The sequence below is a fragment of the Gopherus evgoodei genome, chromosome 1 (genome assembly GCF_007399415.2).
Source record: "Gopherus evgoodei ecotype Sinaloan lineage chromosome 1, rGopEvg1_v1.p, whole genome shotgun sequence".
NCBI classification, from domain to species: Eukaryota; Metazoa; Chordata; order Testudines; family Testudinidae; genus Gopherus; species Gopherus evgoodei.
The window spans coordinates 250,152,973-250,171,361 of NC_044322.1; the positions used below are offsets into that span (position 1 = coordinate 250,152,973).

The 18,389-nt window shown below is 42.3% G+C and overlaps 1 protein-coding gene across 2 annotated transcripts; it reads right to left on the reverse strand.

Moving 5' to 3' along the window:
• Positions 1-167: 167 nt before the first annotated feature.
• TUBA8 (tubulin alpha 8) lies at positions 168-14,202 on the reverse strand. 2 transcript variants are annotated; one of them, XM_030542820.1, is made up of 5 exons: positions 13,969-14,202; positions 7,782-8,004; positions 5,676-5,824; positions 4,452-5,132; positions 168-3,328 (listed from the first exon to the last, which is right to left on the reverse strand). In XM_030542820.1, exons 1-5 carry the CDS (start codon positions 13,975-13,977, stop codon positions 3,035-3,037), a joined length of 1,356 nt encoding a protein of 451 aa, XP_030398680.1. In that variant the 5' UTR covers positions 13,978-14,202; the 3' UTR covers positions 168-3,034. The 2 variants fall into 2 exon arrangements, with proteins under 2 accessions (XP_030398680.1, XP_030398682.1); XM_030542822.1 differs by lacking the exon at positions 13,969-14,202 and adding an exon at positions 13,398-13,485.
• Between the last annotated feature and the right edge of the window lie 4,187 nt (positions 14,203-18,389).

Below are 18,389 nucleotides of genomic sequence, written 5' to 3' on the forward strand. Positions count from 1 at the left end.
GTGGGGGTCGATTTAGCAGGTCTAGTGAAGAGCGCTCTCCGGTCAACTCCAGTACTCCACCAGAATGAGAGGAGTAGGATAAGTCGACAGCCATGTGGTAAGTCGACCTAAGTTACGTCAACTCCAGCTATGTTATGCACGTACCTGGAGTAGCGTAACTTAGATCGACTTACCCCGGTAGTGTAGACAAGGCCTCAGAATTGGTAAACTTGCTGTTGTACCTTTTTTTTTTTCCTTTCTCAAGCTCTTCTCTGTAGCCTGGACCTACATTCCAGCATGCTAATATGCTAGTATCCTTCTTGTGCTGTCTACTGCTCCCTTATGGACCTACCTCCACTTCTATTTATAAATATGAAAACTTGCGTGACTAGCTTACAATGTAATTTGGCACATTTTTGTTTTAACTTTTGCCCCTCCTTTCTCTTCTGTGTCTAGTTTCAGTCTGGGTTTGCCTCATTCAGGGACAGATTCTGATGCCTTTACATTGAATAGTATCTTAATCCACTAGTAGTCCTGTTGAAATCATTAGTCCTTCTTGTGGTGTAAGGTGCTACTCTATGGCTACATCTATGTTGCACACTTCTTTCGGTGGCATGTCGAGTATGTAGTTGGGTAGCCCTCCTAACATGAGTTTAAGAGACATGAAGCATGGCTTAGGTGAGTAGAATACAGACATGCCCGAAAGGTATGTGTAGGTACCCGAGTACATACCCTACATTGCTTTCTACTCACCCAAGCTGTGTCTCTATGTCTACGCTGCTATTTTTAGCCATGTAGTGTCCCTCTGCCTCCCGGCTGCTGGTGCCTTTCCCCACCACAGGAAAAGACTCCAGCAGCATGGGAAGGCTGTGGCAGCTCCCTGTTGCCTCACCATTGCCAGTGCCTTTCGCTGATGTGTAGCTGCATGTCACAGTATGGACATAGCTTGCTTTTCACTGCCAGGTGTAGCTATGCTTCACCCTATGCGCCACAAGAAGTGGTGTGTACTGTAGACATAGCCTCTAAATAAGTGGTTCAGAATCTGGCCCTTAGCTTGGATGGGATTTTTTTCAAAAGCAGTTAAGGGAGTTAGGCACTCAACTCAATTACAAATAAATGGCAGTTGGGCCCAGTGCCTCAGCAGGTCAGCAGGGGTGCTATGCTGCTGGACATGCTTTGGAGATTTTATTCCGTTTACACCTTCACATTTCTAGAGACTCATTGCACTTTCATGGATTTTTTGCCTACATTTTGCACACTTTTCCATATATGTAAAAAGCCACTAGCTTATGCTTCTCCCTTAGACCTTTTTATAATTTGACACGTAACTGAATCAAAATTTGGGCTGACAAAGGGGATTTTTGTCAATTTTTTTTCCATTTCTTCTCTTCTTGTTCTATCTCATTTCCCATCCTGACCCTTTCTTTAAAAAGACAAAAATCTAAGCTAGGAAATTAAGTGCAGAATGTTCTTCAAAATACAAAGGAAGGGTTTGATAATTGAAATCAAAAAGCCAGGAGAGGAACAAGTTACAATTTGCAACAGCTACATGAGTTCAGCTGTGTTTCACATGTAATATTTTACATTCCTGTTTTAGGCTTCAATTCAGGACAGTATTTAAGCTTAAGTCCATCCCTATTCAGGAAAGCACTTAAGCAATGTGCCTATGTCCCATCAACTTCAAATGTTTTATTTAACTGAAATGCTAATCCTGACATATGTTGTTTAGTATATTACAGCTTATGTAATTAAGTGTATATGATAAAATACACATAATGGTCAACAAGTATAAGTTAATGTTGCAGTGGGAACTTTAATTTTTGCATTTCTTTGGATTTTTCACTGTGGAACCTTAACATTGATTTAATGTAGGTGCATTACATTTAATTTTTTACATACCTGGTGCAAGATAAATCAATAAATAACTGTGCTCACTCTGCTTTTTGAGACACATTACTACAAAAAGGAAACCTAATGAAATAAAAATAGTGCACCACGTTTTCACAGGATAGCAATAGAGAGCAATGAAAGCTTCAGGCAAAGCAGGGGTCCGTCCTCTAGACAAAGGTGTGCAAAGGAGGTTTCCTTGACAGGAATTATTGGCACTGCCTGGCAGATTGTGAATCAGATAAACTGTCATCTTTATGCACCACTGTAAAGTATCTTTAGATGTACATTTAATGCCTATGTTGCAAACCCACTTTCAAATATCACCGTCCTCCACTAGATCAAGGATGCCACAGACAGAACAGAGGCCTTCTGGATGCAGCAAGGATATCACCCTCAGAGAAGGAGCTCTTCACATGGAGCAAGGACGATGGACAGACCAGAGATGATTTCATGTAAACATAAAGAAAAAAAATCTCTTTTTGTCTGCTGCAGTTTTATTAGCAATTTTTGTAACCAGCAACAACTGATTCTTTCTTTCACAAGGAAGTACAAACTTTTACAAAAAAATATGCACAGTTTCCTATTGCTATCACATTTCTAAGGAAATTCCACACATATATCAGAAATGGATGTTTCACAGGACAAAAGAACAGACACGTCCCATTTGGATCCCTCAGGTGGAGATCGATGAGACAGCGTGTTCCACAGAGAAAAGGAGGACTCAGTTATCCATTTACATTATTCCCTGATATCCCCAGGAGCAAAAGGTAGAGGTAGGTCAAATGTGAGGCCTATGATATTTTTCTTGTGACTCTGTGAAATAAAGACTTGTAAAACTGGAATTAGATGCTCAGTTTTCGTGACTTTAGCTTGTATGCAGAAGGTCAAATTGCTAATTACATTTGGGATTGGAAAAGAAAATTCTCTCAAGGTGAACTGGCAGAGAATCTACTGCTTGTTACATTCCCTTGTATTGAATGAGGATCATGCATTATTAGGATTAGGTGGTCATACCAAATGTGATACCTTTCCTGTGTTTTGAGGGCTTTTCTGATCTTCATTCTCTATATATTACACACTTGGAGAAGGTACCAGACAGGAATGCAGACACATGCAGTAAAGAGAGACAGAGACAATCCGGTGCTATTGAATAACAAAGTGTATTTTAAAATTCCTCCCCGTCATTTTCTTCTTCAAATGAGTCAGTTCCCACTTCCTCGTAGTCCTTCTCCAGTGCAGCCAAGTCCTCTCGGGCCTCTGCAAACTCCCCTTCCTCCATGCCTTCACCAACATACCAGTGCACAAATGCCCTCTTGGCATACATCAGATCAAACTTGTGGTCCAGCCTGGCCCAGGCCTCAGCGATGGCTGTGGTGTTGCTTAGCATGCAGACGGCACGTTGCACCTGGGCCAGGTCTCCCCCAGGAACTACTGTAGGAGGCTGGTAATTGATGCCAACCTGGAAATAAGATTAAAGATGGAGGAGAAAAAGATAAAAGAGGGATCAAGAGAGACAACAAAAATAAAATAAATGGATTGGGAAGACAGGGTATGGTAGGGTGATCAGATGTCCCGCTTTTATAGAGACAGTCCCGATTTTTGGGTCTTTTTCTTATATTGACTTCTATTACCCCCCTCCCGTCCCGATTTTTCACACTTGCTGTCTGGTTACCCTAGGTGATAGGGATCTCAAACCACAGTATTGAAATTACCCTAATGGCAAACGTCATCCATTTTGCCTTTTTCTGGACTACCTCATTCTCAGCTATAACACATAAGAACAAGGGAGAGCAACCAAAAATGGAGACAGGACGCCAAATGAAGGAGTTCAAATGAATCTCATTATAATCATCCATATTATTTTTCTTCCTTTTTAATGCACACCAGCATCTTACTTGCTTTTTTTTAACTGCTGCTGCTTTCTGAGCCCACAGCTATTCCATATGAACTAATACAATAAGTATTTTCCATCTACAAATCTTCAAATTCAGAGCCCATTAATAGGTATGAGAAAAATAGATTTTTTGGTGTGGTGTTTTTTTTTTTTCATTACTACTGTTGTCAGAATTGCTCTGGAAACCAAGTCTGTCCATGCTGCTGTGTAGCCAGCAGGGGGAGCATAATCACTTGTGTGATAACTGATGAAACTGGAGGCTCTCAAAAAAAAATCTGGTAAATGAAATATGAGTACTATATATCTCTGATTTTTTTGCTTTTAATTAAACATTGATAGCCTAGAGAAACAGTCTCCCCATCTGCTAAACACTTTAACTCTTATAGAGTGGATTTTTTTCCAGCCAGCCAGCTAGGTGAGTCCTTAAGAGGCTATGTAAGTAGGATATGTAAATAGGACACATCCATTTTCCATAGGACTAACTGAAGATTACACACACACACACACACACACACACACACACACACACACACACACACACACACACACACACACACACACACACACTTCTAACAGTTCCCTTTTCTCACAAATGGAAAACATTCAAGAGTTAAAATCGCAATTTGGGCTGCACTACTTGACAATGTCCCTTTAATATACAGTGCCAGTGTGTCTTTGTCCCTCTTACCTTGAAGCCTGTTGGACACCAGTCCACAAACTGGATAGTTCTCTTGGTCTTGATGGCAGCAATAGCTACGTTGACATCTTTGGGGACCACGTCTCCGCGGTACAACATGCAACAGGCCATGTATTTTCCATGACGGGGATCACACTTCACCATCTGGTTGTTGGGTTCAAAGCAGGAACTGGTGATTTCCGCCACTGACAGCTGCTCGTGGTAGGCTCTCTCAGAGGAGATGATGGGTGCATATGTCACCAAGGGGAAGTGGATGCGAGGATAGGGTACCAGGTTGGTCTGAAACTCTGTCAGATCCACATTGAGGGCACCATCGAAGCGCAGAGAGGCAGTGATTGATGAGACTATCTGGCTGATGAGACGATTAAGGTTGGTGTAAGTGGGGCGCTCAATGTCCAGGTTGCGACGGCAGATGTCATAGATGGCCTCGTTGTCCACCATGAAGGCACAGTCTGAATGCTCCAGGGTGGTGTGAGTGGTCAGGATGGAGTTGTACGGCTCCACTACGGCAGTGGAGACTTGAGGGGCTGGGTAGATGGCAAACTCCAGTTTGGACTTCTTGCCATAATCCAGGGAGAGGCGTTCCATCAACAAGGAGGTAAAGCCAGAGCCAGTGCCCCCACCAAAGCTGTGGAAAATCAGGAATCCCTGTAGTCCAGAACAGGCATCGGTCTGAAAAGCCAAACAGAGAACAAAAGGAATCAGTCTAAATCTCTGAGACTTCCATGAGTGCATCCTGAGATTGAAGCTGTGACATCTCTATCCAAAACACAACACAGAGATCAGCCCAGGTCTTCCTGGGAAAAGACTTGTTAATGCTCTCTTCTATGCTCTCCTTCAACAGCCCAATCCATGAAATATAAATCAGACTCTGTGTATGGAATTTAACTTGGTGAAATTCATACCTCTAGAATCTAGGTTTACTAAAACAAAGTGAACAGATATTTAGCTAACTCCTCACATACCAGGAAATATCAGTCTTGGCTTGCTGTTACCACAATAAAGTTGAAGGTTTTAATCCCAAGAACACCTTTCAAGACATCTGTCTGACTGTCAGATCTACAGACCCTTTTCTCACTTGTACCAATAATGGAATCCCCATGGATCTGACGGTCTCAGCTCTGAACAAAGTACACTATCAGGAGCAAAAAGAGCTATCTGTTCCCTTTCCTTCACAACAACCTCAAGTCCTATTTCAAAAGTACTGGCACTTACCAGCTTACGGATTCGATCAAGCACCAGATCAATACTTTCTTTACCAATGGTGTAGTGACCACGGGCATAGTTATTAGCTGCATCCTCCTTTCCAGTGATCAGCTGTTCTGGATGGAAAAGCTGACGGTAAGCACCAGCCCGCACTTCATCTGTCCAAGAAAGAGAAACTATGAGAGACCTGGAGTGGACACACTCCAATGTAGATGAGTTCTGTTGAACGCCCCTATGATTGCTAACTGGTTGTGCTGTATAATGTGAGGCAAGGAAAACTTGAGTGTTGGAAACAAACGTGGGTCTTATTCTCTTTCAGGACACTGGTAGAAAGTGTAGGTCTGTCTTGACATAAGTAATTTGGCTCATTTCTTAGTGGGCATAATTGGGAAGGAGAATGGAAAGTTAAGTTGTAAATAAGGGCTTGACAAACAGTTTGCTGGAGTCAAGATGTCTGTGCTTGCTAAGATGAGCAGCAACACCTTGATGCTATGAACTATGGACAAGATAAACTTGGAATGTAAAGATCGGGTTCCAGGTGAACAGCACATGGACAGATCATGCTGTACAGGGTTTGGTTCCTGCAGAGTAACCATTCCAATTAAAAAATGTATGATTTAATGTACAGCAAGTGCAGTGTGTAAATGTATGTAAAGGAAGAGGGTTGTCTGTATCAGTGGCTTTCAGCCTTTCCAGACTAGTGTACCCCTTTCAGGAGGCTGATTTGTCTCACATACCCCCAGGTTTCACCTCACCTAAAAACTACTTGCTTACAAAATCAGACATAAAATACAAAAGTGTCCCAGCACACTATTACTGAAAAATGGCTTAGTTTCTCATTTTTATCATATAATTATAAAATAAATTAGTTGGAATATAAATATTGTACTTACATTTCAGTGTATAGTATATAGAGTAGTATAAACCAGTCTGTCTGTATGAAATTTTAATTTGTACCGACTTCAGTACTGTTTTTGTAGCCTGTTGTAAAACTAGGCAAATATTTAGATGTTAAGTTACACCCCAGAAGACCTCTGTGTACGCCCAGGGGTACGCATATGTCATAACTTTAGTCCCAGATTTGGACCTTAGCGTCCAAAATATGGGGGTTAGCATGAAAACCTCCACGCTTAGTTACCAGCTTGGAGTTGGTACTGCTGCCACCACCCATTTAGATGAGTTAAGTTACACCCTAGAAGACTTCTGTGTACGCCCAGGGGTACGCATACCCCTGGGAGAACCATTGGCCTGTGTAACTTTGGATGTGTGGTAGGCCCTATACCCACCCCGATGCTTGAGTCTGATCAACTTAGCATAGCTTTGCTGTATGTCAAATAAAGGAGCCTGAGTAATTAAATCCAGAGTCAAACTGGATGAAATGTTTTCCTATAACTGAACAAGGTGTTCTGGAGTGGAAAAGGTCTTGGAGGGAATCCCAGCAAAAAGCTGTGTCTCACAAAGATGAGGTGCTCTACTTTCTGGAGAGAGAAATGAAGGCCGTTTTCTAAGCCAGTCACTTTGTTTTAGCAGTTCATCAATTTATGGAAGTTGTACCCAGACAGAGAAGAAATCACCTGTCTGTTCTGAGGACAAGCCATCAGAAAACAGCAAGATTTGCAGGAATAAAATGAGGGTTCCCCCCTAAAAAGGGATGGGAAATTCTCAGGAAACCCACCACTTCATTCTCCTGTCTTTGATCTGAGTAGGAAGAAAGCAACACCTAGACAGCAATGAAAAATATCACAAACAAAATCAAAGACTTAGACACTCTTATGAAGAGCAGATGAAAAACTAAGTGGATAGCTATTTAAGCATGGCACCTTATTGATCCAGGATGTTGAAAGGTAGTAGCACCATTATCAAAGTTTAGTCTAGCTGAAGTTTCTACCCTAACTATCCTGTAGGTATCTTCTCCTTATTGAGATAATGGAGTTACGAATAGAATCGGGCACTAAGTGTTAGGTTGACTAATTTTATCGCAGCCTAGTGATTAGACCAAGATACAAAAACGGAGTTGTTCCCGTGATACACTGGAGACTGGAGAAACACAACACTGACACACAGAAGACACGCAGAAGGCTCTTCTCAATTTTCCAGTGTTAATTCTGTACTGACCTACTACTGTCGGTTCCAAGTCCACCATGACAGCCCGTGGCACATGCTTTTCTGTGACTGTTTCACTGAAAAATGTATTAAAGGAGTCATCGTTGTTGACTTTGTTGGGCTGATTCTTGAAGGTGCCATCTGGCTGAATGCCATGTTCCAGACAGAAGAGTTCCCAGCATGCATTGCCAATCTGAACTCCAGCCTGGCCAACGTGAATAGAGATGCACTCACGCTGTAGAGAGAAGAGAAAATGTCAGGAGAACCAAAGCACATTGCTCCTCCTTCTGCTTCTTAATAGTTATTAGTGTCTGGTACATTATTATTCAGATCTCTGAAAGCAACCTCCACCTGAGTTGGTTTGCATTCCCTAACATCATATACACAACAAGAAGCAGTGTACTTCCAAGGACCCATGGAACTGGGACTTAGCCACTGTTCTCTGCCAGCAGTAAAAGTTGCAAAGGCTGTTTACAAATACAAAGGTTAAAGTGTTTTGCTGCAGAGCTATGCAAGGAAATAAACAGTAAAACACAAAGAAAACTTGAAATTTGCAGGCATGCACTCATGCCTGTGCACACCAGATACATGCCCTCATGTACATGTATACACATACAAACATAGAAATACATACATGTACACCATATGCTATCTTGCTCCTATCCAGACTATGATAAAGTCCAGCTGAGGAGCATGTGCTAAATCCATTTATTTTTATTCCTAGCTGGGACCTGACACAGCGGTGTGGCATTTTCCAACCATATGTAACTCAAGAGGGGTGCAGTGTCTTCTGATCCCTTAACCCTCTTATGGCAGGCTGGGCTGGAGACTGAGAAGAGCTGACATCAAGAAAAGTCTTGTGACTCTCCAAATGTGAAACAAATATTCCTGAGAGTTCCTACATACCCATGGACTTATACCCTGCATGTTTAGACATGGCTCATCCATTGGCATCATCACATCATATTGTGAACACAGGCTTAAATATTTAATTATGAACATAGTTATTACAATAGCAGACAGACACTTTATTTAGAGAACAGTAAAACAAAAAATAAAAATAGCTATTACATGCTAAACAAAACAGATGTTTCTTGCCCCAATGGTCTGCATAGGAGAATGTATTTCAAAGGTCCATCTAGGAAAGCACTGCTATTGGATATAATTAAGGCTACATTTTAGTCACAGATATTTTTAGTAAAAGTCATAGATAGGTCACAGGCAGTAAACAAAAATTCATGTGACCAGTCCATGACTTGTACTGTATACCCCTGACTAAATCTTGCGGGGGGTTGGAGGGGGAGACAGCCCTGGGATGTGCCACAGATGCTCGAGGGGGGGCTAGCCTGGGACCCCTGCAGGTACTGGTTGGGGGGGGAGAGGGAAGGGGGCACTGGCAGGCTCCCGGCCCAGCTCCTTGCTGCTCCCCCAAAGTGGTAACATATCCCTCACTCAATTCCTAGCTCCACACGCTGCCCCCACCCCAAGCGCTGGCTCTGCAGCTCCCTCCCATTGGCCAGGAACCATGGCCAATGGGAGCTTTGGGGTTGGTGCCTGTGGGCAGAGGTAGCACATGGACCTAGGAGATGATGGGGTTGCACAGACACTGGGGTAGTTGAAGGTGTAATCTGGGGATATTTAAGTATCACTGGAGGTGCATTTTGATCTGGAAAATCTTAATTACTGGTGATGTTGCACCATAAAGAAAGACCCTAGCTTGTCTGTCGGATCCCAGTGTGAGCGTACAGGGTTGTGAGTTAGAAAAACAGCTCTTTCCTTGTAAACTGGGCAAATATGTTGTTGAATCAAAAGAGACAAGAAGCATGCTGAGCCCTTGATACAGCTCTTACAGAGCGATTTGCAGAACAGAGCCACATTTAAAAGCCCAGCATAACCCTCTGAGACAAAGCAGCAAACCCAACACAGAGCCACAGTTCCTCGAGAAGCTACAGGTGAGTCAACCTTTTAAACCTTTCCATTTCTTCACAGACTCACACACTTGGGCGATTGCTCTGAGAGACTTAGTAGTTTCATGGCTTGATTTATGACTAATAGACTAATAGAGACCACAGATCTGCTCCCCTCCCCACTGTTCAGAGTTCTCAGTCCCTCTGATTTGAAACTCTGACCATTTCCTGTGAATATCTCAGCTCTTCCTCTCAGCCAGCCTGCACTGGTGACTCCCAGTGTCAGAGGTGATCTGCACCAATCCCAGTTCAACCTCAGACCAGCTACAGTTTGGAAATGCTCTAACACGAAAGGACAAAAACATCAATAGAAACAGGAGATTTGAAACCAGGGTTTTCAAAGTAAACTGCTTTAAAATAGGTCACTATAGCTTTAACAGTGAAAAGCATAGTATTTCCTCAGAGTCCCTAGCATTGTAAATTGATCCTGATAGGATATTTAAATCCTGACCCTTTTCTCAACTCATATTTCAAATCTCTTTTCTAAGAGTCTGGGGCTCACATTTGCTCTTACTAACTGTGGATCTGATACAAAGCCCAAGTCAGTGGAAAGACTCCTATTGACTTCAGTAGGCTTTGGATCAGGCCTTCTAGCCACACTGTTCTTTGATAAAAGCAGACCCTGTCGTGTTTGCAGTCATGTGGAGCACAAGCTGGTGTAGGTCTTAACTGTACTGAGGTAGATTTAAATCCTCTAGCTGTATCTGTACTGGTATTTCTGAGATGTACTTGCTGCAGCAAGCCCAGTTGTAAGGTTAGGTTCACCTAAGTAGATGAGGAGCCTGCACATGTGTGCATCCAGGTGTGGTGGGAGTGGTCTCCAGAGCCTAGCTCTGTACCAGTGGAGAATAAAAAAATTCTCAGGACCAAAATAAAACCCACTTCCGGCCATAGATTGGTATGCAAGATGAGGTGGGATTTGCAGGTGAATTTATAAGAAGCCCTGAGAGATTTTAATAATTTTTCAAGAAACTCCCAATAATTAAATGCCTTGTTTATTTCCCATTTTAAAAGGAACATTCAAACACCTACAAGTGTAGAGGGAGGAACATCATAGTTGGTGGGGAGGGTTAAGTTAATTAAAAACACTCACAAAAATAAGTATTTTGTTAAGTATATTTCTAAAATGATTTCTTTTGAGTTTAGAGGACTCTACAACCCATCCTGGACACTGATCCCACACTTTCACAGGCCTTGGGTGGCAGGCCAGTCCTCGCCCACAGACAGCCTGCCAACCTGAAGCATATTCTCACCAGTAACTGCACACCGCACAATAGTAACTCTAACTCAGGAACCAATCCATGCAACAAATCTCAATGCCAACTGGACACATGGGAAGGAGACTCTGGAAAAATTCTACCACGATTTCAACAGCTTCAACCCCACCATCAATCTTAGCCTGGACTAATCTACACGAGAGGTCCACTTCCTAGACACCACGGTGCAAATAAGTGATGGCCACATTAACACCACCCTATACCGAAAACCTACCAACCGCTGTCTACCTTCATGCCTCCAGCTTCCATCCCGGGCACACCACATGATCCATTGTCTACAGCCAAGCACTGAGGTACAACCGCATCTGCTCTAACCCCTCAGACAGAGACCACCAAGCATTCTCCACCAAGCATTCTCAAAACTACAATACCCGCACGAGGAAATAAGGAAACAGATCAACAGAGCCAGACGTGTACCCAGAAGCCTCCTACTGCAAGACAAACTCAAGAAAGAAACCAACAGGACTCCACTGGTCATCACATACAGTCCTCCCGCTAAAACCCCTCCAACACATCATCAGGGATCTACAAACCATCCTGGACAAAGATCCCACACTTTCACAGGCCTTGGGTTGCAGGCCAGTCCTCGCCCACAGACAACCTGCCAACCTGAAGCATATTCTCACCAGTAACTGCACACCGCACCATAGTAACTCTGACTCAGGAACCAATCCATACAACAAACCTTGATGCCAACTCTGCCCACATATCTACACCAACGATACCATCACAGGACCTAACCAGATCAACCACACCATCACCGGTTCATTCACCTGCACATCCACCAATGTAATATACGCCATCACATGCCAGCAATGCCCCTCTGCTATGTACATCGGCCAAACTGGACAGTCTCTACGGAAAAGGATAAATGGACACAAATCAGATATTAGGAATGGCAATATACAAAAACCTGTAGGAGAACACTTCAACCTCCCTGGCCACACAATAGCAGATCTTGAGGTGGCCATCCTGCAGCAAAAAAAACTTCAGGACCAGACTTCAAAGAGAAACTGCTGAGCTTCAGTTCATCTGCAAATTTGACACCATCAGCTCAGGATTAAACAAAGACTGTGAATGGCTTGCCAACTACAAAACCAGTTTCTCCTCCCTTAGTTTTCACACCTCAGCTGCTGGAAGAGGGCCTCATCCTCTCTGATTGAACTAACCTCATTATCTCTAGCCTGCTTCTTGCTTGCATATATATACATGCCCCTGGAAATTTCCACTACATGCATCCAACGAAGTGAGTATTCACCCACGAAAGCTCATGCTCCAAAACGTCTGTTAGTCTATAAGGTGCCACAAGACTCTTTGCTGCTTTTACAAATAATATCCAACTATCAAATCTCATACTGTTCAATATCAGACCCACTCTGTGCTACTAAAATAAAGACACAGGATCACAAACAGAAGCCACGGAATAGTTAAGAGGTACAGAACCAAATTAAAATCTTCATTGTAATGCCATTGATTTAACTGGAGTTCTACCAAAGCTGAATTTGCCTCAGTATGTTTTTCCCAGCCTGAATCTGATGCATTCTGAACCTCACATGTTCCCCTTTACTTAGTGATGTCAGCGTTCTGTGACACAAACCATTGATGATCACCACAGGTCTGATGCCATAACTGGAGCTGTGGGCACCCTTGAAGTTGCCTTGGACCCATGGTGATGGGGGAATGCTCACATATTTTAAGATTGTAGAGTCCAAATGCCAGCTCTCTGGATTAATCGGGTGCAAATTTCTTTATTTTTAGTCTGGTTGTATTGCGTTTGTGATGATTGAAGTGATGGATTGTGGAAAAAGTAGCATGTGTGTCCATATACACAGAAGATGAATGAAGCCAAAATTTATTTGTCATGGTCACTTTCATGTCATCTGGATTTCCTAGTCTTTTTGTTTTACTAGTCTGCTAGCATAGCTGTTTGTAAGGAAAAGGGATTGAATAGGAAGGGTTCATCCATCCTCAGATTTCCTCTTCTTCCACTTGCCCTCCTACAGAAGCAGGTTCACCATATTAGGGCAAGTTCCAAGGCTTAAGGGTTTCAATCTGCCTCTGAAGGGATGGAGCAGAATAAAATGCCCAGATGTAGAACTCACTCAGCAGCAAAAAGCGTGCCATATTGCAAGGTTGGGGCCAGGATCACCCTGCCCATCCAGTGTGGCACAAGGAAGTCCTGACCAAGTCCAGTGGCATCCATCTCTAGTTTCATCCCCCCTCTCCCCGCCTTGAATCCAGACACAGAAGCAGAAAACAATCTGAATCCTCCTACCCTCATCAAGCTCCACAATAGGGCAGATCGCAGATCTTCCTGACTCTGCCCACCCCCAGAATCCTCCTGTTTCCTTGATGAGTGTGGAGTTCCCATAGTCCCCCCTTACCATGCTGTCGCCAGTGGTGTTTGCTTCCTGTCTCAGTCAGCAGTAGCAGCCTTTGATACTGCTCTCTCCACAGTTGTATCACTCTGAGCTGTTAGATAGGAAGGGGCCTGAGCCATGCACCAAACACCTGCTGCTATCCTTCAGTGTCACAGTGCAGGGTAGGGAATAGGTCACAATCCTCCCACCTCTGCCCTATTACATCACCAGCTCCTTACTAACTAACACACACACACACACAAAAATCCATCTCTATCCCAAGTATCCCATATTCTTTCACTACAATCCCTACATACACACTACATCTGAGTGTATCCAGAATCTGCCCATATTCCACACCCACTAACCATTAATGCCTGCCCCCAAACACACACACACTCTAACAATTCAAACCATACACCACAGTATTCAATTACAATCCAAATTCCATATTCCTTCACAAATAACCGCTACATGAACATGAGAAGCATTCCTACCCTCCAGTGCCTGCAAACAAGCAAGTGTGAAAGAACAAATGAATGGGAAAGAGAGGGACAGGGAAACAGAACAAAAAATTGAGAGAGAGAATACGTACATTTACCATTTTTAAAGAGTGCTGTATCACAGAGTGATCTAGGCTGCTGCCCAGTCCCCTCTATGGCTTCCCTTCTGTCCTTTCTCCCATCTGCCTCTCCTCTCATGTTCTGATTTACTTTTACTGCGTCTCTCTGGATATGCAGGCAGCTGGAACATCAGCAGTGCCCTGCAACATGAGGGCCACAGTCCAACTGATCTGCCCAAACAGAGAGAGAGAAATCACTTCTCATTGCAGTGTTTATAGCAAAGGAGTGGATGGATGGGCAGATGTACAGACAAAGATACTTGTCTTGCTTCCAGTTACTGCTTTACTGTCTGCTGTTTCTATTCCAGGCTGAGCTTAGGAAAGAGGACACCTGTCTCAGTGTCAGAGCTCAAGTTACAAACAGTACAGCACAGTTAACTCCTTAGAATCAGAAGAGTCTACATTCCCTCCTTTCTTTAGAACCATACTGTTTAGATTTAACATGACATTTAAACAATAACCATTTAAATACATATTTCCTAAACATTAGTAGACTACCTTCACCCAATATCAGTTAGTAAATTATTGAGCCTGTGCTGGCACCCAGCATCTAACTATATCTTCCTTTAATTCCACTCATAATTTTTTAGATATTTGAGAGGATTTCATTTTGATCAGTTCCCTTTTGTTTCTGGTACATACAGTCTACATTTTGGAACTCTACATAAGCTTCCAAGCCTCCTTCCCCTGGTTTGACTATGGAGAGTTATATCTCTGGTTCAACAAATGCTTTTACAAAGGAAGAATTCCATATGAGATTTTCTTTCTGTCCATTTTTTTAAAGCTACTTGATTCCCATGTTTTTCCAGCAAACAATAAGGCTTTAATGCAATGGCTGAAGAATAGTTAGTTCTGGTGTTCTTGACCCAATGCAACTTGGTTGGTCTCACGAATTCTAGCTCTAACTTGCTGTGGCACTGACAGCTAACAGCTAGCCAGCTAAGGTCACACCCTCAAGGAAGAATTAAATGTACCAAGTGACTTGTTAGAACAGAACAGAACAAAAGGGGATGTTATCGCATTGCCTGTACTTGGCATGTGCTCAGTAATTACAATTGCTTTAAACACATGAAAGCTAGTGAAATGATGATGTTTTTGTCTTCGCCTGTTTCGTGTGATTGCTATCTTTGTTCTTAATTAACCTTAATATGTGTTGGGATAAGAGTTTACTTGATGTCACATTGTTCAGGAAAACTAATTATCTGGATGTTTGTAACTAAATGTGTTATAGAATCACAGAACTGGAAGGGAACTTGAGAGGTCATCTAGTCCAGTCCCCTGCACTCAAAGCAGGACTAAGTATACCTGTCCAACCTGCTCTTAAAAATCACCAATGATAGAGGTCCTCCCTAGGCAATTCATTCCAGTGCTTAACCACTCTGACAGGAAGTTTTTCCTAATGTACAACCTAAACCGCCTTTGCTGCAATTAAAGCCCATTGCTTCTTGTCCTATCCTTAGAGGTTAAGAAGAACAATTTTTCTCCCTTCTCCTTGTAACAACCTTTTATGTGCTTGAAAACAGTTATCATGTCCCCCTCTCAGTTGTCTCTTCTCCAAACTAAAAACAAAAATTCACTCTTCCCTCATAGGTCATGTTTTCTAGACCTTTAATCATTTTTTGTTGCTCTTCTCTGGACTTTCTCCAATTTGTCCACATCTTTCCTGAAATGTCGCACTCAGAACTGGACACAATACTCCAGTGGAGGCCTAATCAGCGCGGAGTAGAGTGGAAGAATTACTTCTTGTGTCTTGTTTACAACACTCCTGCTAATACATCCCAGAATCATGTTTGGTTTTTTGCAACAGCATTACACTGTTGACTCATATTTAGCTTGTGACCCACTATGCCCCCAGATCCCTTTCCGCAGCACTCCTTCCTAAGCAGTCATTTCCCATTTTGTATGTATGCAACTGATTGTTCCTTCCTAAGTGGAGTACTTTGCATTTGTCCTTATTGAATTTCATCCTATTTACTTCAGACTATTTCTCCAGTTTGTCCAGATCATTTTGAATTTTAATCCTATCCTTCAAAGCACTTGCAACTCCTCCCAGCTTGGTATTGTCCGCAAACTGTGTAAGTGTACTCTCTATGCCATTATCTAAATCATTGATGAAGATATTGAACAGAACCAGACCTAGAACCGATCCCTGCAGGACCCCACTTCTTATGCTCTTCCAGCATGACTGTGAACCACTGATAACTACTCTCTGGGAATGATTTTCCAACCAGTTATACACCCATCTTGTAGTAGCTACATCTAGGTTGTATTTCCCTAGTTTATGAGAAGATCATGCAAGACAGTATCAAAAGCCTTACTAAAGTCAAGATATATCACATCTGCTGCTTCCCCCCATCCACAAGTCTTGTTATCCTGTCAAAGAAAGCTATCAGGTTGGTTTGACATGATTTGATCTTGACAAATCCCTGCTGACTGTTATTTATCACCTTATTATCTTCTAGGTGTTTGCAAACTGATTGCTTAATTATTTGCTCCATTATCTTTCCGGGTACAGAAGTTAAGCTGACTGGTTTGTAATTCCCTGGGTTGTCCTTATTTTCCTTTTTATAGATGGGCACTATATTTGCCCTTTTCCAGTATTCTGGAATGTCTCCTGTCTTCCATGACTTTTCAAAGATAATGGCTCAGATATCTCCTCAGTCAGCTTCTTGAGTATTCTAGGATGCATTTCATCAGGCCTTGGTGGTTTAAAGACATCTAACTTGTCTAAGTAATTCTTGACTTGTTCTTTCCCTCTTCTAGACTCTGATCCTACCTCATTTTCACTGGCATTCACTATGTTAGATGTCCAATCGCCACCAACCTTCTTGGTGAAAACTGAAACAAAGACATCATTAAGCACTCCACCATTTCCACATTTTCTGTTATTGTCTTCCCCCGCTCACTAAGTAACAGTAATTCTGTCCTTGGTCTTTCTCTTGCTTCTAATGTGTTTGTAGAATGTTTTCTTGTTTCCTTTTGTGTCCCTAGCTAGTTTGATCTAGTTTTGTGGCTTGGCTTTTTTAATTTTGTCCCTACATACTTGTGTTATTTGTTTATATTCATTCTTTGTAATATGACTGAGTTTCCACTTTTTGTAGGACTCTTTTTTGAGTTTTAGATCATTGTAGATCTCCTGGTTAAGCCAGGGTGGTCTCTTGCCATACTTCCTATCTTTCCTATGCAGTGGGATACTTTGCTCTTGTGCCCTTAATAATGTCTCTTCAATTGTTTTTCCCCTTAGACTTGCTTCTCAAGGGATTTTACCTACCTATGTGAGTTTGCTAAAGTCTGCCTTCTTGAAATCCATTGTCTTTATTGTGTTCTCCCTCCTACCATTTCTTAGAATCATGAACTCTACTATTTCATTATCACTTTCACCCAAGTTGCCTTCCACTTTCAAATTCTCAACCAGTTCCTCCCTATTTGTCAAAATCAAACCTAGAACAGCTTCCCCCCCAGTAGCTTTTTCCACCTTCTGAAATAAAAAATTGTCTCCAATACATTCCAAGAACTTGCTGGATAATCTGTGCCCTGCTGTGTTATTTTCCCAACAGATGTCTGGGTAGTTTAAGTCCCCCATCACCACTAAGTCCTGTGCTTTGGATGATTTTGTTAGTTGTTTAAAAAAAGCTTCATCCACCTTTTCTTCCTGGTTTGGTGCTCTGTAGTAGAGCCCTACCATGACATCCCCCTTGTTTTTTACCCCTTTTATCCTTACCCGTAGACTTTCAATAAGTCTGTCTCTTATTTCTATCTCAATCTCAGTCTAAGTGTATACATTTTTAATATATAAGGCAACACCTCCTCCCTTTGCATGTCTCTGTAACTGGATGCCCCATCAACCACGATTGAAGCCTTAGAACTTTAGATGAGAAGGTTGTTAACTTCAAAGCATGGGTCATTGTCTAGGACAGTGGGATATCCGCAAACTTTGTCTGTGTTGAGTCAACAAAACAAGAGCCCATGCTGTGCTAGGAACACCTGCCTAACTATTTTAGGCTTATCTTCTGTGGGCAGGATCTATAAAATACTGGATCCTGGAAATGATCCTTTAGATCTCTGATCTATTTCAGTACTGTCAGAGGGTGTCCCAGATACAAGTAGAGGTCCCCAAAGCCATTTTGGGCAGTCCTGAGACATTTATGGAAACCTAAGCAGAAACCCATCTCTGCTGTCATTTTGGACTTACAATCTTTGACTCACCTGTTATGAACATTACCTGCTTTAACCTTTGAATAACTCTCATTTCTTTTTCTTAACCAATTTCTTTAGTAAACTAAAAATTTATTAGCTATCAGTTGTTTTTGGTTTGTGATCCAAAGCATCCATTGACCTGCGGTAAGTGACCGATCCTTTGGGGTTGGAAGAACCTAGTGTGTGGTGATTTCAGT

Bases quoted from the DNA above. Each gene is read 5' to 3' on its own strand.
- TUBA8 (XM_030542820.1), bottom strand. The intron at 5,825-7,781 runs GTCAGTACAGAA...TTTCTTGGACAG, and splicing joins CTTGGAACCGACAGTAGTAG to ATGAAGTGCGGGCTGGTGCT. The intron at 5,133-5,675 runs GTAAGTGCCAGT...TTGGCTTTTCAG, and splicing joins TTGATCGAATCCGTAAGCTG to ACCGATGCCTGTTCTGGACT.